This window comes from Lagopus muta, chromosome 21 (assembly GCF_023343835.1).
Source record: "Lagopus muta isolate bLagMut1 chromosome 21, bLagMut1 primary, whole genome shotgun sequence".
Lineage (NCBI taxonomy): Eukaryota > Metazoa > Chordata > Aves > Galliformes > Phasianidae > Lagopus > Lagopus muta.
This window is the reverse complement of record NC_064453.1, coordinates 671,753-697,923: the sequence shown is the minus strand read 5'-3', so window position 1 is coordinate 697,923 and position 26,171 is coordinate 671,753. Positions and strand designations below refer to the sequence as shown.

General features: G+C 54.5%; 1 protein-coding gene across 5 annotated transcripts; it reads right to left on the bottom strand.

Annotated features, from left to right (window-relative positions):
* Positions 1-5,360: 5,360 nt before the first annotated feature.
* NPHP4 (nephrocystin 4) lies at positions 5,361-26,162 on the bottom strand. 5 transcript variants are annotated; one of them, XM_048967484.1, is made up of 29 exons: positions 25,952-26,162; positions 25,386-25,572; positions 24,733-24,870; positions 23,196-23,368; positions 23,059-23,123; positions 22,263-22,418; positions 21,255-21,397; positions 20,763-20,911; positions 20,570-20,684; positions 18,944-19,126; positions 18,718-18,844; positions 16,660-16,706; positions 15,623-15,879; positions 15,346-15,531; positions 14,582-14,769; positions 13,584-13,744; positions 12,852-13,020; positions 11,539-11,649; positions 11,257-11,456; positions 10,970-11,187; positions 10,615-10,804; positions 10,420-10,500; positions 10,124-10,280; positions 9,748-9,833; positions 8,861-8,946; positions 8,363-8,534; positions 7,235-7,414; positions 6,001-6,144; positions 5,361-5,917 (listed from the first exon to the last, which is right to left on the bottom strand). In XM_048967484.1, exons 2-29 carry the CDS (start codon positions 25,518-25,520, stop codon positions 5,777-5,779), a joined length of 4,158 nt encoding a protein of 1,385 aa, XP_048823441.1. In that variant the 5' UTR covers positions 25,521-25,572; positions 25,952-26,162; the 3' UTR covers positions 5,361-5,776. The 5 variants fall into 5 exon arrangements, with proteins under 5 accessions (XP_048823441.1, XP_048823444.1, XP_048823442.1 ...); XM_048967487.1 differs by having other exon boundaries at positions 20,763-20,908; positions 21,261-21,397; XM_048967485.1 differs by having other exon boundaries at positions 5,362-5,917; positions 21,261-21,397.
* Between the last annotated feature and the right edge of the window lie 9 nt (positions 26,163-26,171).

Below are 26,171 nucleotides of genomic sequence, written 5' to 3'. Positions count from 1 at the left end.
AAGACGCCCTCCTCGTTCCATCCATCCTGGATGAATGGGAGCAGGCAGTTCTGGGGCTCTTCATCTCCTCTGCTTTCTCCTGGGGATGTTAATAAAATGCATTTCCTACAGCCATTGTTTCATTTATAGAACCTTCAGCCCGGTTTTGATTGAGTGCACTTAATATAGTTGCTCTTGTTGTATAAAGGATTTTGAGCCCGGTATTTGACAGCCTTGATCTCAAAGAAAGCCATTAAGAGTAGTTTTATCTCCGGGTTTTGTAGCCATTAAATCAGTTTTTTATCAAGTCGCTGGTATGCTTTCAGGAAGATGTGTGGGAGAAACGGGGAATAAACCTTCCCAATTCAAATGTTGGGACTGCTTTGCCATACTCGAGCTAAATGTTAATAACCAGAAAGGGATTTTTCTCCACAGCAGAGCATTATACTTCTCGCTTTAGAGCACCACAGGGCACGAAGTTCCAGGGGACACGAGAGCGCGTGGCCATCAATGTAATCAATATTGCACACTTATTGCTTCAGGAGGGTGGGAGGCATGGATCCCCCACCATGGGCACTGCAGATCGAGGGGTGCAGGGCACTGCAGGCTGGGGGCCGTCGGTGGCTCTGTGTCCCTTTGGGAGCTGGGACCACCTGAGAGCACCGAGCCGCAGGGCCGCGCTCAGCCAGGGCCGCCCCCCGCTGCTTCCCTCCGGCGTCACAAATCGTCCCCCGCAGCCCTTCCAGATTGAACCATTTTTCTTTTAAGGAGATTAGCTGTGGCTTTCCATGCAGGGAAATGAATTGGGCCACAATTAATGTCGCTTCCCCGTTTGCCCGCTCCCTTCCTGCGCGCTGTGAATTAGAGCTGAAAGCAATGCTGACCGTGTCCATAATGCTCTGTCACTTCAGAAATAATTTGGTTGTCTTAAAGCTAATATATAATTACCACCAGCAAATATTTCTTCTCCGTGAAGCCCGATGGTTCCCTGGAGTCATCTTCCAGTTTTTCAGCAACTGCTCCTCTAATCAGGGGCGATGCATTTGAAATTTCCAAATCAAAGCCTGCAAATGCTAACGGGCAGCTTTGGCTGGGCACTGCTCGGTCCTGGGTGGGAACAGGAGGATGGAAAGGTCACAGTCCCGCAGGAAAACCTTGAGATAATCTCTGTGAGCAGCAGCCAAAGGCTTCCACGCACCTCACTCACGTCCTGTGCTCAGAGGAGGTGGGGAGATGAGCCCTGCCCTGGCACAGCCCCATTGCCCGTGGGTCCCTGTGCCCCCCAGTGCTGGGCGATGCAGGGTTGGCACTGCCCAACGCCATCGATCCGCCGTGTGCCAGCAAAGACAAACCCAAACAGATTCATCTGAGGTGAACCAAAGCATTTCGCTCGGATTCTGACCTTTTAAAGAAAATGAATAATGCATTTGAAAATAAAAACTCATTTCAGACTCGAAAATCACAACACTTTCAGCTGGAAATGCCAGGGCAACGCATTATAACACCTAATTTTTCTGATTCCTGACGTGGAAAATCTGTTCAGAGCAGCACCTTTCAGCAGGAGGGGTGAGCAAAGCCCTGGAGGGTCACCTGGGCCCCACACTGCTGCCATCTCAGCCACCCCCTGCGTGTCATGGATTGATTGCTGATGAAATGATGCCCTGGGCTGTAATTGCCCGCACAGCTCTGTCACTGACCAGGACTGGGGCTGCTCAGTACCAGCACTGAGGGAGGGCTCCACGGTGGCACTGGAGCTCGTTGGCTGAGGGGCTCTAGGATGTGTTTCCTGCCATTGAAGGCTGCTAGCAGGGGAGGTGAGGATGATGATGAGGTGGAGGAAGGCCCCTCCATGTCTGCCCCCCCCCCGACCCCAGCTGCCCTCATTGCTCCCAATGCCCTGCACAGCAAAAGCTCGTTAGCAGCCTGGAGAACGTTTGCTTGCTGTTGCGGTGCCATTTTCAAACAAGTCTCTCATCTTTCAATTTGGCAGGCAATCTGAATACCCATTTTAACTAATAAAGACACCCGGTAACATCTTATTACAACGCTGGCAGGCTCCCAGCCAACGCTATGGTGATCTTTTGTTCAAATCGGGTTTTCTCCATTTCTTCCTCATAAGAGGAAAAAAAGATGCGGTCCCCATCGTGCCTTCCACTCCCACGTGTCTCCCCCCCCTCGTCCACCCCGCTGCCCGCAGCGCCCATCGCTCTCCTCCCCCGTCTCCCTGTAGGAACTCCTGCCCAGGAGCTCCACGCACCCCTGCGGTCCCTTTTTCATGCAAATGCCGGTTTGTGCTCCCCGGGAAGGAGCCGAAAGCTTTGTCATGGAAACTTTCTGCTTGGGTTTGTGTTTCAAAGCTGCGCTCACTTCCCCACTCCCCTTTCCCCCCCCCCCCCCGTTCTTTCTTTTCAGACAAAGCATCAGACTTCCACCGCTCCACTCCAGAAGTCGCCCTTCTCCCCTCCGCTGAGAGCATTCAGCGGCTCTCAGCCTGCGGCGCGACCCAGCGGGGGGCGGGATAAGGGCCATCAGGTGCCTTGATGGGCAAAGAGCCTTCTTGGAACTCGGCGTGATGTCTGGCACCGAGGGAGTTCATATTATGGGATGGCTGCCTGGCGCGGCCTGCCCTGAGCGCGTGCTGCTCGGTTCCGAGGGATCTCTCCAAAGGCAGAGCAATGAGCAGAGCTGGAGCCCTGTGGCAGCCTGGTGGGAGATGGATCCCAGGGCCCCCAGGTCTCTGGGCGCTTCCTTCTCTCGTAGCATCCATCACAGAGGCTCAATTCAATCCCACCTATTGCTTAGAGCTGAGCTTCCACCCAAACCACACTTCCAGGGGTGTTTGCAGTGCAAGCACAGAGAACGCTGGAGCTGCTTTCCTTGCTCCAAAGCAGGAGGAACTGGGAGCAACTTTGAAAACACCCTTGCACCAGGCTGGAGGAAAAGGGGTGTCAGGAGTTTCCTAATGAAACTCCATAGGTTTGGGATGGGAGTTTGGGACGGGGTGAGGTGAGCAGCCTCCCCAGCAAGCAGCATTCTGGGTGAGCTTGATTGGAGAAGCCAGCTGCACTCAGCTGCCTCGGCAGAGATAGGCTGTTTTTATCTTCTAACCTGATGGGAGGTAATTACACCACTCCTGCCTCCTTATCTTAAAAGCCAGAGCTCTTCTGTGCCCTCCTGCCGGCACCTGGAACGTTCCCTGCTCACACCTGGGGCTGAGGAGCTCCAGCTCTCCTCTTTCAGAAGCCCATTTCAGATGCACTCAGTGCTGGTGCACCCAGCACAGCTGCTCTCGCAAAGCAGATAACTGCTGACCTCTGGAGCTGGGGAGGCTGGGAGCCACACGGAGCACAGCCCTGCACCCAGCTCAGGAGGAAAATCCCCTTATCCTTGAGCCAGGCAATACAAGGTCGCTCCCTCACTTGCACGTCCACACACGGTGATTAATTACAGCACAGCAGCACCAGGCAACGTTTTTATTCCTAACACCATGTGGGCGGTGCAGGGTAGGGGAAAAACCAACACTGCAAACCCAGGCCCATGAGTGCTGAACGGCAGGGAGCAGGCAGGGGTTGTGCCTGGTCATGCACCAGAGGAACGTTTTGGGCTTCCAAAGACAGTCACCAACACACTGTTTGTTCTGGCTGATAGGCAAAGTTCAAGGGATGCTCTGCAGCTAAGTCCTGCCTGGCTAAGGAAATGATTTTTGATGTGTTTTCCTCTCAAAAGCACAGGATGGGGGAATTGGGATGTGGTGGAGGATTCCCCCTTTACTCCACTTTTTATTGGGCTTTGGTTATTTCCATTCACATTGATGCACTTTCTTCCCAGGTATTGGTGGCCGCATAAAAATAGATGTGGGCATAAATATGGAAGCAAATAATTAACTGATTAACCCCCACTTGGGAGGGTCGCTGCTGATGAAACAGCTGCAGGCAGGGTTTGCTCAGCGCCTTCTCTCTGCATTGGGTGCTGCAGAGCGACTCCTGCAAACACAGCCGGGACAAAACCGCAGAGGGAGGGCAGAGCAGAATCTGTAAGAGAGGCGGGCAGCTCCAAAGGCGGAATTAAACACCCGGCAGAGCTTCACGGAGCTCCTCCTCTCACCTCCAGTCAATCCCGCAACCTTTCCGTGACCCCTGTGAAATTACCTCCATCAGAGCTCCGTGCTGCGCTTGCACTCCTCGAGAAACGTCGGGAGAAGAATCAGTTGCACGTTAACGACTCGGTGTTGTCATTAAGGGGGACAACTTCATTAGCAAGTGTGAACAAAAGCAGCGTAACCGCTGCTGCCATCGCCATCCCAGAGCTGTCAGAGCCCGCAGGAGCAGCGCTGCCCCTGCAGGGCCCTTAAACTGCTCCTGACTGGACTGAGCTTCAAAGAAAGTGGAGTTTAATTAAAGCTAATGTAGTGAGAACAAACTAATAGGCAGCAGAAGGGTACGTTAAAGCCCTGCCACGATTTATGGTACTTTGCAGACTGAGGGATGTGTTCCAAGGGGGCACAGCTGTGACTCGCATTCCCCCCCCTGGAATGGGAGACCTGTGGACCTTCCCCATCTGCAGCAGCCAAGGATAAAGCACCAAGTCATTGATAATCCTTAAGAAACGTTATGATATGAAAACGTAATGAAAATTTTTCATCTAATCGACTTTAATAACCCAACAGAGGGACCTCTCTGCATTGCAGACAGCACAATAATTTTCTAAAATATGAGCTGTCGTTTCCCATCAGTCCTAAGGAGGCAGAGTAACTCAGAGTAACTCAGCACACCATTCACTGGGGCTGCAATTCATCCCCCTAACGCCCCACAACAAGCAGTGCCACAGCTGCACAGCCACCCCAATGGCTGCGAGATGGGAGCAGTGGGGACAGCCTTCAGCCAGCAGGGATCCGGCCCTCCTTTGCTCCACGCTTTTGTTCTCATCTCCTTTTTCCTCTCTCTGCATAATGAATCTTCCCCTCCGTAGAACTCACAGTGGATTTCCAATAGTTACGTCAAGGCCAAGCAAGTCAGCACTGTAAGTAGGGGCAGATAAATTAAAATCCTGCCAGGCTCACCAGCAGCGCAGCCGCTTCCTTCTAATCCATTAGTGAAAATGAAGCCATCAGAAAATTAGGTGCTGCTTGATGTTTTCTGGGTACTAATGATCGTGACTTAACAGAAATAAATGCGGTGTAAAGTAGCGAGGGAGAAGGGGAGCATTTTAGCAAACAAGATTAAAACAGATTGCATGAGGGCCATTGCTCTTCAGTCACAGCTGTGACATAGGGCAGGTCAGCCCAGCAGTGCTGGGACCCACTTGTGGGAATGGGCTGACACCATATTACGGACCACAAGTGCTCCCCCCACGTGGGTTTGGGGCTGCAGGGAGGGCTCTGCCCAACAAGGGACACCACGATGCTGTCAGAGCAGGGCACAAATTTTATTGGTCTCAAACGAGTAGAAAAGCATCACCAACTCCAAACGGTTCGTTTCTGCAACATTCGATGGCGGGTACAGAATCCTTCAGAAACATTTTGTAAACTTTAAGTTAAAAACACACAAAGATTTAAAGCCCTTGCAATATAAACATTAAAAACATCTAACAAAAATTAAGACCTTCTGCAGTTGTGGCACACAGCGGTGAACATCCCCCCTTCCTGTTCTGAGCACAGGGCAGCCTGGTCCAGCAGCGGGGCTCCCATAGGGCCAGAGGGACCCCACAGCTCAGTGGGGTGAGATGAGAAGCAGACACGTTGCCCTCACCTGTGCGGGGCTGCATTGCCCAAACGAGGACCAAGAGCCGTGCCACAGCCTCAGTAGTAGATGACCTTCACACAGAAGGTCTCCTCGTTCTTGTCCTGGTGGTCGTTGATGTGGATCAGGATCTCCTCCTCACCCACGCTCTGACTCGGGGCGAAGCGCAGCCCGATGGTGTACACCTCCCCCCCAGCAACCTGCACACAGCACAGCGGGCACGTGGGGAGGCTGGGGGGCATCAGGGCGCCTGCTGCAGCTCCTATGGGGGGTAGGGCTGTACCTGGAAGGAGTCCTCCTTGAACTGCAGCAAGTCGGGCCGGCTGGTGACCAGAAAGTACAGCCTGCGTGTGGGGTAGGGGTTGGTGTAGGTGATGCGCTTGTTGGAGCCCTTCCCGCTGCCTGCAGGGATGGTGATCTCAAAGGCCTGCGGGGCACAGAACAGCACTGAGGTCAGACAGAGCCTGGGCTGCTCTGCTGTGCACCTGAGGGGAGCCCAGCACACCTTGCTGCCCTGTGTCCCACTCCCCTGCTGCTCCATGCACACTCAGTTCCTGCCATCAGCGACACGCGCAACGACCTCTGAGTAAAAGCATCTCCTCGGGCTGCGGTTTGCATCGCTACATCCACAGCAGTAATTATGAGACTGAGTGACAAAGGGCCAGAGGAGCAGCTGGGGACCGGCCAACGAACGCTCCGACTAATTAATTTATTTCCACAGGGATAACCGTGGTGCTAATTCAGATAACACGGCAGAGCGCAGGGACTGGGGCTCGCACTCATCAGGAGTGGAGTGACATCAGTTTAAATGCTGCTCTCCACCTCACCCAGCACCAAGTGTTCCAGGAAAACATTTCTAAAACGAACACGTTAACTGGGAGATCTAATTTTCCATCTTTGAGCAAAGTCCTAACCTAGCACAGTGCTAATAGAAAGCAGCATGCTGTAACTTTAATTTCACAACTGGGTATACTTCAGAGTTGACACTCCTCAGCATGGAATTGCCTTCAAAACAGGCTGAAAGATATTTTATGATGGTCTTCAGTGAGATTATTCAGGCACTGGAAGGCTAAACGTGTGCTCCAGAGCTTAAGTGAGATGGGGAAATGGAAATAGTAACAGGCAGCATGGGTAGAGTCCACACACATCCTGCAGTCCTGGCAGGTAAAGACAAGTGATCCAGAGTTACTCTGCAATACTGCTTTAGGAGATTAACTCAAAGAGGACAGTTAATCTCTAATCTGTCAGTAATTCTTAGAAATTGGCTTTAGGATCCTTGCTCATGACAGTCGGGAATAATGGCAGTGTCTGCACGAAGACCAAGCGCTCGCCCGGCGATCGATGCGCAGCGGCACGGCTCCCAGCACGCGTCCCTCCTCACGCACAGAGGAGGAGAATGGATACCAAGAGCGGGTGCAGATAAAGCAGTAAGCAGCAGCCAGCCCAGGCTGTCAGCATGCACAACCCCCAGCCCAGTGGGGTCACCACGCTGAACCCCCCCACCTCCCCATGATTACCTTGGAAATGAGCGGCTGTCGGCAGGTGACGCAGAGCAGCCAGGAGGACACCAGCTGGTGGCACTCCACATCCACCAGGTTGAGGTAGAAGAATCTGCTGCCAGCCCGGCGCGGCTTCACACCCACAAACAGATCCAGGACCCCATTGGGGGGCAGCGTGAACACACCTGCTGGGTCCACCTGCAAACACACCGCAGAGGAAGGAGCACGGGTCCCATCAGAACCTCCTCCCTCAGCTCCTGATGCTCTGAAGTCACAAAAAGCCAGAACAGGGTGTCCTCACTGAGGAGATGGCATCAGCACCGCTCACAGCTGCTGCCAGCATCCTGGGGAACCCCCCCGAGAGGAAGCAGAGGGATAAATGAAGACAAACTGTGTGCAGATCGTTTTTGGATGGCAGGCTGGCACCCCTTGGCAGGAACAGCTGGGAGAGAATCTGCACCTCCATGAGGTCCAGCTCAGAATACAGATGAGCTCTGATTACACTAAGGAATGCACACCTATGATTGGAACATTTAATCCCATCTGCACTAATGAAGCAGGTCTGGCTGCATGACGGCACGTGTGCCAACAGCAGCCTGCACTTTGACCAGCAAGAGGACCCTAACAGTGCTTTACCAACAGCTGCAGGGATCTTCTCCCACCCGCACTGCTCGCTCTGAGCACCGCAGCAGAACCCAACGCACTGCCATCAGCACGGCCAAGGCACAAAGCTGGCATGGCACGGGGGGCAGGCAGTCCCCAAACTTGGACTGATGGCACACACCACTGTGATGCCATCCTCAATGGGATTCATTCCCTTCTGCAGTCTCAGAGAGCTGAGATTTTTTTTCCTTTGTTTATGGGACAGTAATGGGGTTTTTGTTCCTTTCATTACTCCCATTTACAATTATGACTAAATGAATTCTAAAGAAATTATTAGTCTTCAGATAGTCTCATTAACGCAGATAATTTGCCCTCTGGGGCTTCGTACCAACGATCCTACACACGACAGCTTTAATCAAGAGGTAATTATCACCAAGGCACTTTTCCCAACTCCAAACGGGACGCGTTGCATTTGTAAGGGTTACAGAGCTGCCAGCCCAGCCCAGCACCCGCAGGGACCCAGCAGGAGCCCCGAGGCATTACCTTCAGCTCGTGGGGATGGGAGCAGAACGCCTTCACCCTGCGCAGGGTGCGGGTGCCGCGCAGCGGGACGGCCAGGCGGGAGAGCTGCCCTGCAGTGCAGCTGACATCCAAACGCTGCAGGGAGTGCAGGTAGAACTGCCAGATGTGCAGCGGCGTGGCCAGCCAGGGGTCCCTGCAGCGAGACGAAGCAGTGGCACAGCCCCTGCCTGCTGCGTTCAGCCCCACGACCACCCCAACCTCTGGGCAAACCTCTCCACAGCAAATTTCAGCCTTACTCGTGCAGAGAGAGTGAATGAGTACAGAGAAGCTGTCTGCTGCACTCAGAGCATTATTTACGGAGATTGGAAAAGCAAACAGGTGTTTTGGGAAGCCTCCTGCCTGGCTCAGCGAGCAGGGCTCGGGAACCAGCAAGCAAGAGAACATGGATGGGAACATTCCCTCCTGCTCTGCCTGTGCTCTGGGTGGTTCCTTCTCCTCTCTCTGGCTCCTGTTACTTACGTATAAATAACAACAAAGAACGTTTTGATCTGTGGGCTTGGTCCTCCAGCTACTTTTAAGAAGACGTCCTGTGGTTCCCCAGGACCCTGCGCACAGAAATCAGAGCATCGTTAGGATGGTTAACCCAGAGATCAAACCAGCTAATGAGGACTCCAGGGTTTCCTTTCTATTAATGAAAAAAACACCAACCCACTTACAACAGCAGATGCTTTCAGCATCTAGTTAAAAACCACGTTATTAAGTTATTATACAGCGTGGTTCAGCTCTTCCAGTATTTTTAATTACAAAAGAGGACACAAACGACTCTTGCATTCCAGGTTTGCATCCATAATCAAATTTTGGCAAATTTTCCCTACGTTTTCTAACAAGCCATAATCCAATTACCATTGGATTATGCACTGGCAATTAGTAACTACCCTTCATAACAGTCTGTGTTTGTACACACACTTATTTTTTTCCACTTCTATCTCAAGCAGCAGAAAGAGAGCCTTGCAGACCTCACATCTTTGCTGGGAAGTACAAAACTGAAGTGGTGTTTGGGGAGACACACAAAGCATTTTCCAGGTGAACTTTGAGGGCTTGATCCAAAGAGACACAAAGTAAAGAAGACACCGGTATTGATTTGCACCAGGTCAGGAGGGAAACAGGGCTGGAACCAACCTCCAACTATTTGCTCTCCAGGAAAACAGGCACAACATCAGGCATCAGATACCAAAACAAGGCAGCCCATTTTAATTGGAATCAAGGGCAATTCTGTCTTAATCACCACCAGTATTTCACATTCCTACAGGCCAATAGATCAGGATGCTGCCATGGGTGCAGGGCTGATCAAAACAGCAAAACACAGGAGGATACAAAACAAAGCAACACAGGAGTGTAACTGGTACCATATTTTTGGTCTCACAGATGACATTAGGGTCACTGCAGCGGACATAGACCTCAGGATCACCGCTCGGCATCCTCACCGGAGCACCTGCAGGAGGCAACACCACATGTGACACCACAGAACGTTTTATTTATGCTTTGTTCTACGCCATCGCACAGCCGTGAGCTGCAATCCCTTACGTTGAGCTATCAGAGAGCAACCGGGTCATACTGGTTCAAGAGAGTATAAAATCAGTGCAAGCAGATGGATAGAAAGCAAGCAAGGAAGCCCAAGGCCATAGCATGAACGGTCTTTGAAGATGCAGAGAAACCATCCCTGATGGTGGGAACTCGCGCTCTGGATGCCACCCCACCTCCTGGCAGAGCCCTGCGGGTCACCTGGGAGCGTGTGCCATGGAGGCAGGCGGAAGGCCTTCTTCAGGAAGGTCAGCTCGGGGTGGAAGAAGCGGAAGGTCTGATCCACCACGTGGGGCCGGGGCTCAACCTTCACCTGCAGCAGGGCGATGGGTTTGCCCCCGCTCACACAGAAAGCCACCTGCAATAGGGGGGGCAGAGCAGAGAGGCTGAGTGCCAGGCATGGGAACAGCGTGGTGGGGTCAGCACTCCGTTCCTAGGGCTGGGAGGCAGCTCCACAATGCAGCAGCCAACAGCCCCACGTGTCTCTGCATCCCCACCTCGATGAGCCTCATCTGCGCAGCCGTTGGCTCCTCCTGCGCCCTCCCTGCATCCTCTTCTTTGCTCAGCCCCATCGGTTCCTGCAGGAAACAAAACACTTGGTTTTGGAAGAAGCCCCATGACACATAAGCAGTGTTTCCTCGGCAATTCCACCATGTGCTCTGCACCCAAGCATGATGCAGCTCCCAGCATACCGGCACTGCTGTGACAGCTGGCTCCGTGGAGAACATCTGGTATCGGAAGGGAATGTGCACAGTCTCCTTGGGGCGCAGGTAGATCTGAGGCCTGAGGTCATCCCGCAGGTGGAACATGTCCTCCTCCAGCGGGGTGGCTGTCTGGGTCAGCTCCTTGAAGTGCCTCCATTCCCTTGGGTCCAGTATGACACTGGAGGAGCGAGACATGGAGCTGGTTGGTGTCCCATCGCCCCGGATGCATTGGGAGAGGTCCAGCACCAAAGCAGGCAGGAGACCCTGAACAGACCCCAGCAACGGGGACAGAGCCCGGCACAAGCACTGTGAGCACACACACAGGGATGGTTGTCGGCGCTACCTGAGCTCAGGGTGGTCAACCTCAACCGTCACCGTGTGCTGGGTGCTGTAGGGGTTCTTCAGGGCGAACTCAAAGAACTCGGCCGTCCCCAGCATGGCGTACACAGTGTGGGTGACGGTGATGGCCTGGTTGAGCATTTGGGAGATATACCGCTGCTTGGTGCGCTCCCGGTAGGCATCGATGATCTGCAGGTACTGCGTGCACTGCTTAGAGCAGCCCTGCAGGACGGAGGGGACTGTGAGCCCAGAGGCAGCACAGGTTGTGCCAGGCACCCAGCCCGCCCTCACCTCGTGCTGGGGGATCCTCCTGTTACCATCCCCCTGCTGCTGCAACGCTGCCAAGCACTGCATCTGGCGCTGCTGGATGGCCGCGGCCTCATGCGGGGCATGCAGGGGTTCTGTGCTCTGCTCCAGCCCTAGGCTGCACAGAATGGCTGCCAGCTCGCTATCCACCTCAACCAGCCTGCGTGGCCGAGATACCGTGACACCTGCAGGGACAGCACTCGGGTCACCGCTCTGCGCAGGGCAGGATGGCACCCTCCCATCTGGGGAGGGCAGAGAAGGACTCACCCCCACTGGTGTGCAGGGACAGCGAACGGCCACAGGCTGGAGAGGACACGACGTGGGTGTGGGACAGCAATGGGTGCCTGGGGCTCATAGGGGGCTCCTCACAGCGGTGACCTGTGGGGGCAGAGACCGGGGTCAGCCCCATATCAGGTGCTGGGCTGTGCACACCAGCAGCATGTGGCAACAGCAGGTCACAGCCAGTTGTGACACGGAGCAAACAGCACTGGTGATGGCTCAGGCCAACAGAAAGACAACAGCCAGCACAGAGCCACCTCCTGTGAATTATCAGGAGTAGCTTCCCAACATTTTTTTCCCCAAAATTGTTGTAGACCTCTTAGTGTCACAAAATCTACTGGAAAATGCTATTCCCACTGCAGATCTTCACAGACAGTTTAAAGAAGTGGAAGCAAATATCTCATTGCTTACAACACTCTCTGCGTTTTACGACGATCCCTCTGGAATCCTACTGCTATTGCACTCCATCTATCTTTTCTCTAAGTGACAGAGCAGTTTCCTTCTGAAAAGCAATGGGGACATCCAAGAGATTTAATGCTGACCTTTGGAACCAGCTCGGGTTTCCATCCACACTTTGTGAAGTTTCAGCAGAACCACCCGAGCTGCGTTTCACAGATCTGCTCTACCACCACCTCACGCCTGAGCCCAAGGCATGAAGAGCCCTCAGAAACCTACTGCAGGTATTTGGAATTTATTTAGAGAAAAGAAAAACAAATAATTTTTTAGAAAGGACAGAGAAATCAAAGGGTAGCTGTGGTCCCGGATCAGTGTCTTTCCTTTCGCCCTTCTTTTGCCAGGTTGGAGTTAAACCTCTCTCTGGGTTGTGAATCTCAGATTCTCCTTCCCAGGAGCTTATCGTCCCTTTGCAGGCAAAGTAGGAAAATGACAATTTAAGATATCTTATAATGGAGCTAATCTTTCTTCTGAAGATAAGAGTTTAAAACCTGGAGTCACTGCACATTTATAGGACGGTGAATTAAATATAACAAAGTACCTGCTACACTCCAGGAAGAATCACACCCTCACGAGAGCTCTGTTTCCTGACGCATGCGGCTCTGCCTTCGTCCCATCCCTGCTACCCACCTGTGCATCACTGCCTGCATCCCGCCGGCCTCAAGGCCACCCTGCAGGTGGCAGGGATGCTGGGCAGAGCATCAGGGCGCTCCGTGCCTCCAGGCTCAGAGCTCTGCCAGCATCCGCCTTCCCCAGTCGCAGGGCAAAACCCTGCTGGATCTCTCAGGAAAGCTTTTTGTTTCCTACAACACTTTGCAGCGCTATGAAGGCTTCCAAGGTGTACTCACCAACGTTGGCCAGGCAGAGGTGCAGGTGGCCTCGCACGGCCACACGGGCGCCCAGAGGGCACAGCACATCCCTGCCTGCTGCTGGTGGTGCATCCTGCTCGTACTCAGTGGTGATCACCTCCAGCTCGTGCAGCGTCCTGACAGCCGGCCGGCCCTGGCGCAGCAGGGGCTGGGGAGGAAGCAGGGATGGGGCAGGATGGATGCTGCTGTGCCTTCGGCCTCAGCTCAGAGCCCCATCACACTCACACCCATCTCCCACTCTCAGCAGATGCATTTCCTTCGCGGGCTGCCCAGATGGAGCTTTTTCATTGCAACTTCTCCCCGAGAGGATAACAGCCAGGCGTTAGGGTAACTAGTTACTGGGGCGACTCAGATCCAAGAGATTTAGAGATCTGGATAAAGATGTCTCTGCATTTCCTAGGCCTGCTTTAATTTTTCTATCCAGTAAGCCCTAGCACGGCACAGAAGTTCCAGGGAAGAAAGTTAATGCTCTGCCGTCGCTTTCAAGGATAAGATGACAAATCCTGTGATTACAGGCTTGTCAGATTGACATCAGCCTCCGCTAAACAGAGTGGCTGATAAAAACTTGATTACTGAAGACTCAAGGGTAATCTAACAGCATCTCAGCACAGGACAGAGGGAAGAGTCAGACTCGTCTTTAAACTCTTGCATGCTAAGCAGTTCTCCCTCATCGTTAGCAGTCATTAAGGCTCAGGGAGAAGGGCTCCCTACCTTCAGTTTAACCGCAGCAGAGCCGACCAGCAGCAGCGAGTCTCCGTCCCAGATGTCCATCTGCAGGCTCTGCTCAGCCAGGTAGCGCACGAAGACACGCTGCTCCCCACGCCTCAGGAAGGTGGGGTCCACCACGTACCTCAGCTGCAGCCCTGGGGCTTCTGCAAGAAACAGAGCAGCAATAGAGGGTTGCATCCCTTGGGCCCTGCCTGCCCGCAAGCATGCTGTCACAGGGACCAGAAAAAGCCAGGATGTCAGGTGTGGAGCTGCTGCTGAACCAGAATGGTGTGACAGCACCTGGATCCACCCCAGCACCCTCCTCTCCTACGCAGTGCAGCTTAACCCCATCAATCACACTGGGAAGGACCCCAGCACAGGATCCCTCATTGCCACCAAGAACTCTAGGTGGGGAAGGAGCTGCACTGAAGGCATCTCCCGGGACAGGAATTTAATAAGACACAAAGAGAAAGACAAAGCATTTTGCTCAGAGGATCAGATGAGATTACTCCAGGCACTTCGCTTTAATGCTCTGCCTCTTTTTCAGTACGCTCAGCCCCAGCTGCAGTCAGCAATCCTGATGTCTGGATCATGTCACTGATGCTTATTGATGTTTTACTTCATGCTTTGACGTTTTGAACATTTTTAATTATGTGCCACATAAACTAATGGAGGTTTGCTATGAAAGCAGATAGCAGTCCGTTCCCTTGGCCTGGAGGCATGCCTAAATCTGATTGACAAAAATGCCAATTGAACCAGTAAATGTTGTTTAAAGCTCCCAGATGGCTTTTCCTTGTACAGTAACACAATGCTATGGCCCATACACACAAAAAAGAACAAGTCAACTTGATGAACTACGTGCAGGACCACGCAAAACAGCATCGAGACCTCCAGCCTCAGCCGCACAACCAACCCTCCCATGGCAGCCTTCCTCCTCTCACAGCCCTCCTGAAGAGGAGGAGCCGTGTGAGGACACTACCCACCCCAGGACCAGAGCCCACCAGTGTTTGGGGTCCCATCTTCGTTCAACTGGAGCAGCACTTGTGCTGGCACAGCAGACCCAACCGCCCTCTCGCCATCCGCATTGACCAGCTGCAGCCGCGGCGTGCTGACCGGGGGGAAGCGGTAGAACTGGAAGGTGAGGAACACTGTGCTGGGCCACGTCCCTTCCAGTGCATCCTGAGGAGCCCTGGAGCAAGAGAAAAGTGCTTTTGGTCAGCCTTGTTTGGATCATAAGCTCCTCACCAAAAAGAAGCAGAAGAACAAGAGAAGATTGGTAGTATCAAAAGTACTTGGACTTCTCTGAAGACAGAGGGCATATGGTTTGTCTTTGCTTTCCAAAAGCCTCCCAGTTCCAGCTGTCTTCTGCCATATGCTTGATGGAAGAGCCAAGCAGAAGAAGCATTTTACCTTTGCCATCTATGGAAGAGCTGTGAGCAATGCTTTGGAGAGAGAAAGCCGCCCTCATAGATAGCTTTCCAAAAACTCAGCTCCTCTACGTAACATGCATTTAAGCAGGAACCCTGCACTAACTAGTTTTATACCAATGTGTGGCCAAGGTGCACCACAAAGAAACTGGAATGTGTTGTAAGAGTGCCTTGAGAGAGCAATGGTGTCATTTGGGAGCTCTTCACGGCTTTACTTCTGTAGCTGCAGTTGGGAAGCAGCACACTGCCCAAGGGCTTCTGCTGCTCAAGCACAAAAGCAGCTCATTTTGGAATAGGCTTCTCCCCCAAAAGGCTCCTTGAAGCCCCGCACACCTCACCTACTGAACGCAAGGAACTGCAGGATTATTTCATTGCTTTGCAGAGCATCCACTTCCTCCAGCCGAGGACTGAAATGCGCGGGGTTCAGCGGCTCCGTGAGCTCCAGGGGCTCCTTGTTGTCATCGAGGATCTCTGGGAAGCCAAAGGTGTGCAGGAGCGCCAATGAGGCACGGCTGAGTGCAGTGCTGGAAGCGGCAGAGAAACGGGGCAGAGCAAGCGGTAACAGCAGCACCAACCCATGCCAACCCCCCGAAATCTCAGCCCCACAGCCCTCACCTCCCAGCAGGCAGCGCCATGGCCGTGACGGGCAGCTGCGTCGGCACAAAAGGCAGCGCCCACAGGTGCTCACTGCTGGAGGCATCAGCGCGTGGGGAGCCCAGACGCAGGTCAGCCTCCAGGTGTGTGATGCCAGCAGTGCGCTTGGCGCGGCCATCCTGAGTGCTGCAGGGCCGGGGCGTTGGGGCGCTGCGGCTCCGTGGCACCGTGCGCCTGTCCCTGCTCCGCGGAGAGGCCAGCAGCTGTGAGAGAGACAGCTGGAAGGGAAGAGGCTGTGATGAACGCAGCAATGATGCACAAACACCACGCCACAACCCAGGTTCCGCCAGCAGTTCGTGCAGCTCAGATGCTGTTTGCTCTGAGATTTGGCACAGCAGCATCCCTGCTCCGCTGAGGAGCGGCACAGCTTGGCTGCCTGCGGGTTCACACCTCTGCTTCTTGCTTTAGCAGCTATGCTGTACTTTCTCTTGCAAAGGGAGGAATAGGAAAAGGCAGTAGAAAGATCAAACAGTTTCATGCAGTCCTATGAAGCGTTTCATTACACCAAAAATATTTGTGCACGTTGATCCCCATAACAAGATGTGAGTATTTGCAGCTCGTCTCAAAACCTGACAGCTCTCCTTGCAGCACATCGCTGTTGGCACTCACCATGGGACAGCAGTGCCCAGCAAATCCGGGTTGTCAAAACCCAGAACAGTCCTTAAAAATACATTTGGGGTGTGAAAACAGCTTGGAGGATTTTGTCCAGCAAATTATACATAGAATTCACTTTCCTCCCTCTGCTAACTCAGATTTTAGCTGCACGTGCCAAGCATTGCGTGACCGCAGCAGCCTTGAAAACCAGCTTCCAATGGACTTCAGGCACACTGTCAGCAACCAACCTGCACTGCACCACGCGGGAACATCGCTGCCTGCTGCCCATGGGGCTCAGCAACACGACCACATGGGGAAGGCACACAGCCAGGGGAAGAAAACAGAAGGCCCAAGGTAACAGGGACAGCACAGAGCACAGACAGCACTGCACGTGCAGCACTCACCCCTGGTCCCTGCATGGAGGCTGCCGGGCGCGGCGGGGAGCGCAGACCTGCAGAGAAGCACAGGAGAAGCTCAGCAAAGCCGGCACCCAGCACAGCCCTGCTGCCCAGGGATGGGCACAGCCCTGCAAAGCACTCCACAACCTCCCAGCAGCCTGCTTGGCTCCTTCCCCCCCAGCAAAACTGCTACCTGCAGGGGAACACGTAGCACATCTCCACACTCGGAGGTTATTTTGCTGGGAATCTGAATCTGCCAGCAAGAGTTTTCCTGCTGTAAAAACACAGCTCCTCCATCTTTAGACAGTACTGCAGTTTCCCTTAAAGCCATGTGGCACTGGCTAAGTGGATTGCTTAATGAGACGTGAAAGTTTTTAGGATACTTAAGGTTTTCATAGCTCCTCCATTATTTCTTGTCACTACTTTCATCTGTTCGTACATTCATGCCCCCAAACGCTATGAGTTTTGCTGTGTTTATATTTGGCTGGTCTGCTCACTGGCACGGATGAACTCGCTGTTCCAGTAAGCAGCAAATCCTTTACAGCAGAGGAGGAACACAGATGTTTTCTGGCAACTTCAGGTTGCTTTCTCAACCACGTCTAATCACAGCTATTTTGTTCTCACCGTTGTTCAGCAGAAATCACCCCACTTCCCTTATGTCTAAAATATTGTTTTCTTTCCATTACAGTGGCTCTGCCTGTCATTAAAGCAATGGTGCGCAGAGGTGCGCGGAGCTGTTGGTGCTGCAGGAGGATTCCCAGTCCATCTGTCAGACCCCAGGATCAGCTCCATGCACAGCTGAGCCCCCACATCCACCCTCGAGGGCAGGGAGCGAGGTCAGGGTGCCCCACGCCCTGTGCCTGGGAGCAGAGGGTCACCATCAGCCTGCATTCACATCCATTTCTCCGTGCACTGACACCAGCTGGAAATCGCTCAGGAGATCCTTCGAGCAACACCAGGAACAAAACGCCTCTCAGCACTGCTGCTGGCAGCCTCACCCAGCACAGCCCACCAACTCCAGCGCCGTCTCACCCTCAAAGACTTCCGCTGTGAAGCCCGTTAAACCAACAAACAGCCCTGGAGAGCAGTGAGCCCGGAGCTGGATGCGCCACGGGCTCCCATCCCGCAGCAACGCCGCGGTGCCACTGCCATCTCGTGGTGACAACACCCCATTAATCAGGTAATCAGCTCGCACGTCGATGTTTAAACAGGCAGTTCAGCTGTGAGCAACCCCGTGTGCACAGCCCCAAATTGGAAAGCGTTAACAACAAGGGAGTGGTGGGAGAGGAGCATCTCCCATAGCAGAGCCACCAAATCGCTCCGAACTGGACAAACAAGGACGTGTGGTGCACAGCCTGGTTTTGATCCCAGTGCTACGCTGTAGGGTGGGAAGCACAGAGCAGAGCACACCTACAGGTTTGTTCCCACTGATCAGGGCAGGGGGGAACTGACCAACGAAGCTGCACAAAAGGGAGCAGATTGCCACCGCTCAAAGCCAAGGCAAAGAAATCCTTTCCATCTCCAAAATGCACAGATCAGTGCTGAGAGCCCCACCATCTGCCCCCTGTGCTACAGATATGCATGCAGACACACACACACACACACACACAAGCAGCCTGGTTCTCCCCCCTCGTTAGAGGCGCACGCTGATTAAACGCGCGTTGCTGTCACGCTCCAGGAACTGCAGCTCAACGAGATTATTTATTACTCACAGCCTATAAGTGACACCTCTCCCATCCTCAGCCATCTGGAAGGATTACGATTGCAGACATAAGCACCGGAGCAGCACATTGCTGGTGGGGCCACGAGGCCCCTTCAAGAGCTGTTTTGTTCAGCACTGAGACCCAAATGCTGTCAGAGTGACCCAGAGTAAAACACAGAGGGAAACAAGTGCAATTCCTGCGTGTGGCTCTGCTCCACAGCACGTGTGGATGTGACAAGGGAACAGGTAGAAGGGTTGAAATCAAACCAACCTGAAGTCCCCTCCGCACAGTAATTCATAAGCCATTGGACAGCACTGCCACGTTCTGCATTTTAAATGCCACCAACACAGAAGGCACTCACTCAGCGATGGCGTAGGAGGCTCCTCCGGCTCCTTCCCAGCTTTACTCGAGATGTCTGTCGAAGTTACACGATGTTCTGCATCAGTGGAAACGTGGAACTGGACAGAACCCGACGCAATGCGCTTCACCTGCGAGGTTCAAGTTGGAGGACTGTTAGAGAAAAGCCACACACACCTTCAGGCAGCTGGGAACAGCGCTGCTCCCAGCACCAGCAGAGCAGCCCTTACCTGCTGGGAGCTCTCGCTGTCTGCAGGGTTTCTGTACACCAGGGTCTGCCCGGGGCTGGGATGGGCACCACCACGCAGGGGCAGCAGCACTGGGGAGGAGGTGGCCCCCAGGAAGGGGCTCCAAAGCGCCCAGCGCACCGTGTGCATGGCAGCTGCTGGGCCCAACGCACTGCCAGCTGCAGCCTGCAGGAGAACATACAGCCAAAGTGCCTCCCTCCCCTGCAACCATGCTCAGGGGAATTGCAACAACACCGTTCTGCAGCACGGCCCTTCCTCAGCCATCTCTGCCTCCAGGTGTTTGAGCCCAACAGCAGCACCAGCAGACGTCAGCAGGAGTCACCCCCCCCACCACCAGAACGACCAGGCAATGAAAGCTCAGCTGCACTCAGCAGCAATCTACCTGCAGCTGAGGAGCTGCATCCCTCCCTCTGCACTCAGCTGTGTATTTTTGCATTATTTCTCTCCCCAGTGATGGGAAACCCACACAGAGCAGAGTCCAGAGGGTTCTGCTTACCCCAGTGCCACAGCAGCCTCTCCTTAAGCCAAGGGGTGCAGACCTGAGGCAAACACAGCTCGCTGCCAGCCTTGGCAATCAGTGCTCAGCTCCTGCCGGCTGCTAATTACAGCACCGACCGGCTCAGCAATCAGCTCTGGGATTAGGCTGTGCACATGGGAGGCACTCACTGTGTTACCAATGACCCTCACACTGCCACCTCAGCAGAACAACTGGGGACTCGTAAACCAGTTGATCCCAATCAATCCAGGCACAGGAGCAGCACCCAGAGGTGGCAGCTGGGGACCAGCGCCCTGCACGTGTCCCCATCACTGCAAAAAGTCAGGTTTCGTGGTTTCAAGACCCAGAAGCCATCAGATTTCAGCTGCCAGAAAGACCTCAGCAATCAGCAAAACCAAAGAGAACGCAAGGGGTTAATCCCCCTTCAGCATAAAGGCTGAATTCTAAAGACAAGACTTTTTTTGAATTCAAAAAACAAACTGAAGTTCTCCAACTGGGTTCTCCAGAACACCCCAGGACTGCTGCAGCCTGTGTTTCTCCATCCACGTACAGGCAGCAGAAAAAATTTAACACCATATAATTAAAATGACTTAATAAGCCCATTTGTGGCACATTCCACCCAGCGCTGCAGAAAGCACTCTGACATTCTGATGTGAGATATTGGCCTCAGCTCCTCGAGCACAAGGAGGCGGCCCAGGATGGATCCCTCCATCAGCAGCAAAGGGAGCACTGCTGGAGCCCCAGAGATGCTGCATCCCCATGGAGCAGCCCTCCTCCTACCCCCAAGTTCAACCCCCCTCCCACAGCAGTGCTTAGGACTCAGGTTTTCTGCTGGTGGGATGTTCCCTTATGGGGAGTGCTTTGCATTCTGCATGATGTTCCTTGCCCACAGGAACTGTTGAGAGCCCAACCCAGCACTCAAGAAGCAAGCAGAGGTGGGGAAGCAGCTCCTCTGCTTTCTGAGGTCCCGGGGGCACAGCAGCTCTGTAAACCACTGCGGAAACCAGCAGCAGTGCCTTCTTCTGGGTATGGAAGGCATGGGAGGGGCTGAAAATGCTGAAAAAACACCAGGTCCTCCCACCACCCCACAAGCCCCCCAGGCCTGGCCCTACCTTGGCTGCAGCACAGACGACGTACTCCAGCTGGAAGCAGACCCCAAAGGCTGGATGGGCAACCATCTCATTCAGCTGCAGGCGGCTCCGCAGCAGCAGCGCCTGCTCTGCAGTGCTGCAGGGAGAAGAGGAGGAGGAGGAAGAGGAAGGCTGCACCCTGCAGGCAGTAGGGCACGGTTTGTGCATCCCTTACCTGTCTGTGTTGCTGGTGGTTTGCCTCCGGGCCGCCTCAGCTGCTGGCTGCAGCACGGCCACCTGTGGGGCCTGGACGAAGCGCAGCCCGTTGTGCACAGCGACACGCAGCCGCCGCTCCTGCACGCACAGCGTGCTGCCAACCTCCTGCTACAGCCAGAGCAGATGGGGGACGGGCAGTGAGAGCAGCAGGGCACACGTCTGCCCTCATCCCACTCAGCCCACAGCCAGCAGCACAGGACTTGGAAGGGCCGTCTGCACAACCCCTACATCCCTGCCTTTTTCAGAGCGGCCCACCCAAATTCTGCTAGCTATGGTCTGCACACCCAGCACACCCCACATAAAGCCCCTCTGTGCTCATCCCTGCCTGCCATAGCAGGAAAACCAGGCGCTAAGCAGAACCGGTGCTGCAGTGCCGTACATCTGAATGCTGCCACTCCACCTGAGGACGGGCATTGGCACGCAGCTCATCTCACCCCATTTAATTACACACCATCACCTTCAGCAAGCGGTCGCTGTTCAGCTGCTCCAGCAGCTCTTCCTCAAACTTCTCCAGAGAAGGGTGCAGGAGCACGCAGAGCTCGTCCAGGTAGCAGGGGACCGTCCGCATGAGCCGCGGCTTGAGGAAGATGTCACCTGCAGTGACACACAGCAACAGGGTCACACTGCGATGAGCAGCCAGCAGCTCCAGCTTGTGGGCAAGAAATGGAACAGAGAGCATCTCCAGCCAGCACAGCGCCACGCGATGGAGAAGCACAAGCCAGGCAGGATTTCAGAGGATTTCTCCTGACAGCCACAAGATGGGACCACTGCACTGCGCTGCTGCCTGCCCTCAGCAGAAGAATTCACCACTGCCAAATAGATGACAGAGTCGTTCTGTTCTGTGAATTTCCAGATCACATCATTTCTTTGTCAGCAACAGGAACGAGGCTGGCATCTGCAAGGCAATGCTTCGGAGGGCTGCGTGCAGGAGCAGCTCATCCCTCAGCCCTGCCAGCTCTTGGCTGCCCAGAGCACCACCACCAAGGACAAGCTGAGCCAAGCTGTGCAGCCTTCTCTTAAGACTCCTCTGAATGACTCCAATTAAACCAACCATTATTTATCCCTCCTGGTTTCCCAGGAGCAAAGCAATTAACGGAGAAGAGAGCAAAATGAAGCCATGCAGACACACTGCAGCACTGGATGCAAATGCTACAGTTGCTCCTCTGCCGTGGGGGAGCTGCAGAGAAGTCCATGACATTTCTGCCCAAATGGAAAGCAGAGAGAATGAGCCCTGCAGGTCCTGTTGCTGCTCTGGGAGCTGCTTCTAATGCTCTGAGCACAGATTCTAAAGCTGAAAGAGAGCAGCAGGACCTGCAGTCTGATCCAGACAGAGGCAAGCCTGCAGCATGGGGTTCTGCTCATGGCCACGGAGCATGGGTGCACAAGCAGAAGTGGCCATGAGCAGCACAGCATCACCTCACAGTTCCAGCAGTGGCAAAGGGACAAGAGGGACCCTCACCTGCTTCCCCATGTGCAGGCAGCAGGCCAGGGATCTTCTGCAGGCCAGACACCAGGAGGTTTTCAGGAAGGAGATGAAATACCTTCTCCAGAGGCAGGTGGAGCTTCAGGCTGTACTGCAGGTGGCTGTTCTCCATTATAGTCATGTATTTATTCTCTGATCAAAAGAAAACGTGATGAAATGACAAAAGCTGTGGGGAGACAGTGCTACAGAGCTGCCATTTTTCCCACATCCTTAAGACCCATCAGTGCAGGGCAGGCACAGAATCTGTCCCCAGCACATCTCAGCCCCAGCAATGCACACACTCCAGCACGGGGAGCTCCGTGCTGTGCCAGCAGCATCTCACACAAGGTGACTTTCACTGGGAGCCTCCTCAGCTGGGACAGCACAGCTATCAGCTTCCAAACCCAACGCATCTTGTTGGAATGGAAACCCATAACCCTGACATTTTCTTTCCACTACATTGCTTAGAAAAGCGTTTCTAACACATTTCCCCTGAAATGTACCAAAACAGCACAGAATTTCCTCTTTTCCATCCGCAGCGCAATGGGGATATCGCTTCTCAAAAGGAGCCAAGGTAATAACCATATATTCAAACAAACAGCTATTTTCTGCATCAGATCCCAGGCTCACATTCTCATCTCCTCTGCTGCAGCCGCACACAGCCCAAGGACAAGGCACGGTCTGTCCTGGGCTGCAAGGGTGCAGAGCCCACATCTGCCGCCTCTATCACACAAACCCAGCGCACATCTGGGTGCAAAGAAAGGAGCGACGTGCTCTCCGTGCTGCTGCTTACTTTCTAGAGGGTCCTGGAGAAGCGGGTGCAGCAAGGCACGTGGCGTCCCGTGGTACAGCTTGAGCCTGAAACCGAAGGGGAAGCAGTCAGTGGATTCCCAGTAAGGCCCACACAGCAGCCCTGGGAGCAGTACCTACACTCTGCCCTTGGCAGCCAGGTCTGAGGGCTCCCGCCTGCTGTCAAACAGTGGGATGAGCCCGAAGCCACACGACACGTTCCGTGAGAGCCCTTCTGGGGTAGGGGCCACAGCCACCACCTCCACCACGGCTGTGATGCTGGGGTGGCTGAGCGACGTGTGGAAATACACGGCCTGGGGAGAGAAGGAAGAGTGCGGCAGCCGAGAGCAACGACAGCACAGCTCTCACTGAGGACAGGGCACAACTGCACGTGAGCACTGCAAAAGGGACCGGGAAGGGATGCTGATGTGCGGTGCCAGGTCCAACCAACACATCCTGCTGGGTCCCCAGGGGCTGCAGGAGCCCCTAAACCACAGCACAGGGAGGGCAGGACGTGGTCACCTCCCCGGGATGGGATTTACAGTGTGATCAACCCTTCCAGTAAAGCCTCATTATCGCAACGCAGCGTCCCAGAGAAAACGTTGGCTGCAGTCACGGACTGTCAGGAAGGGATAACAGAGAGAGGCATTAGCACATCATCCCAGAGAAATAAATCGCTACTCTATTATCTTTTATTGCAAAGTGCTGAAATAATGACCACTGGCTGCTGACAGGTGGCCAGGCTGCAAGAGACTGATGCCACAGGAACAGGAGCTGCTACAGCACATCTGTTGTTAAGAAAGAGGTTACAGCTGTCTCCTAAGAGCCAACAGCAGTTCCAATAACACTCCCATCTCCTCTAAGCCCTCCATCAGTGCAGCAGGAGTGTGCCAGCAGAGCTGAACTGGTGAGTGCCAGACTGGGGAAGCTCTGAACCACAATGCAGAGCTCCATTTCCACGTCCTGGTGCCTGGGAAGTGCCACCTGCATCGCAGGGACAGTGCCCCACATGTGGGCTCATGCAGCACATGGAGCAGCACTGTGTTCCTCTCTCTTGGCAGCTCTCTGTGCCACAGTTTCCCCCATTCCTATTCACAAAGCATGGACTGAGCGATGATTCAAACACCTCAGGATGAAATGCATATGCCAATGTTCCACAGATGCCATCAGAGATTTACATAAATCACAGAGCACGGCTCTGATCTGTGCTAAACTTCATCCTTGGCACAACGCATTGATTCAAGTGGAAATAAAGGCTATAATTAGACACTATCATGACCAAGGAGATGAAGCCTCAGCTGCCACCGATGCTGCAGGGACTGCAGCCTCACCACAGCTGTGCACAGCAGCAGTGCAGCTGGCTGCACACCCAGGGACCCCTGCAAGGTCCTGCCTTAGGGCTGGAAGTTCTGCAGGGACCCGGGTGGATAAAAGCCTGGCTTTGTGCAGCAGCAGCACCTCCACAAGAGCTGCTGCTCAGCCCATCTGTGTCTGAAGGAACAGTGCACTCTGCTGCTGGCACAGAGGCACAGCACCGCGTCACCCAGCCTGCAGCTTGCAGGGTTTGTCCTTTAGAATACATCATAATTAATAATGGGAGATGCACCCAGCTGCAAGATTGTGGAGAGGCAGGGAACCAACAGCCCAGCATGAAGCCAACCAACCTCAACGGCCATACCTCATTGAAGAGCACACAGGGGGGCTGTCCTGGGGGGTTGCGGGGGGTCCGGGTGCTGCTGTGCCACGTGTGGCCAAAGAAGTGGCGGTGGGTGGCATCAAAGAGAGACAGGCGGAGCTGCAGCTTAGCTGGGGACTGCTGCAAGAGAGGGAGAGGTGTGGGAATGCAGCTCCTCACCTGCACCTGGGGGCATGGGGAAATGCCTCTGATAGGGCAGGCTGTCACCGCCTAGGGGATAGAGCACAGCTGACTGGGGTTTCTACACTGATGCTGATGAATACTTGTAATACATCACCCTTCTATTGCAGAAAATGCCTGGTGACCCTGAAGGTTAGCATGTAAAACTAACTCAGATGTGCAGATGGAAGCACATGGGATTTACATACAGTTCTGCTTTGATACTGGGAGATTCAGGAGCCCAAAAGGAAGTAAATGTAGCAGAAATCTGAGCTCTGCTCAGCTCTCCTGACAGACATGAGATGGCTGCTGGGCACTGTGCAAAGCAGGCTGCATGGGCACACAGCATTCATGCCTGTAATGCCTGCACCCTCCCAGGCCCATAAGCAGGAGGGGATTTCCAACCAGCCCAGCACTGTCCTGCAGAGCCTCTGGAGTGCGATGTGCTTCCTGCTTTTGGCTTTACAGCTCCGTACCTGCGTGACAACAGAGCCCTCGAGGCACTTCAGGACACACTGGAAAGGCACCGAGGGCTCCGGCACGCCGCGTCTGCGCTGGGTGTGAGGTGGGACAGCACGGCTCCATGCAAACAACCGCTCCCACTCAGCCATCTCACCCTCTGGGGTCACCTCCTCCTGCAGGACTCTGCTGGGGGATGCTCAGCTGCGAGAGAAAGCACACAGTGAGGGGAAACACGGCCGAGCGGTGAAGCAGCACAAGTGCACGACCCCAAGTCTGCAAATTGCACAGAATTCCTGCACCCCCCCTCACCCGCAGCACGGTGACACCCTGGGGACCCGCAGCAGCGCCCTGCAAACCAGCAGTGAGAGCTGCCGAAGGTTGAAGGTGGGGACAGGAGCTGACCCGGCGGTGCCGGTGTTACCGGAGAGCTCCGCACTCCGCGTGCGCGGGGCAGAGACCCGCAGGAGCGCACGGCACCTATAGGGGCCCTTCTACGCGTTGACATCTCCGACCCCCGCACGAGGCGCGTGCCCAGCTGGAGCGTTGCGGTACGATGCGGGCCGCCCCGCCGCGCACTCACCGCTCCCGCCGCGTCTCGCCGCCATCTTCCCGGACCGCACCACCGCCGTGCGGGAGGGGGGATTCCCCGCGCCACTCCGCGCCGCTCCGCACCGCCCGCATCCCGCAACCCTCAAACGGTCCCACGCGGCGCTGGGAACGGCCGGAGGTCGCGGTGGCGGTGCGGGGCTCAGGGCACGGCCGGGACCGGGAGAGGCGGCGGTTCCCCCTGCGCCGGTGGT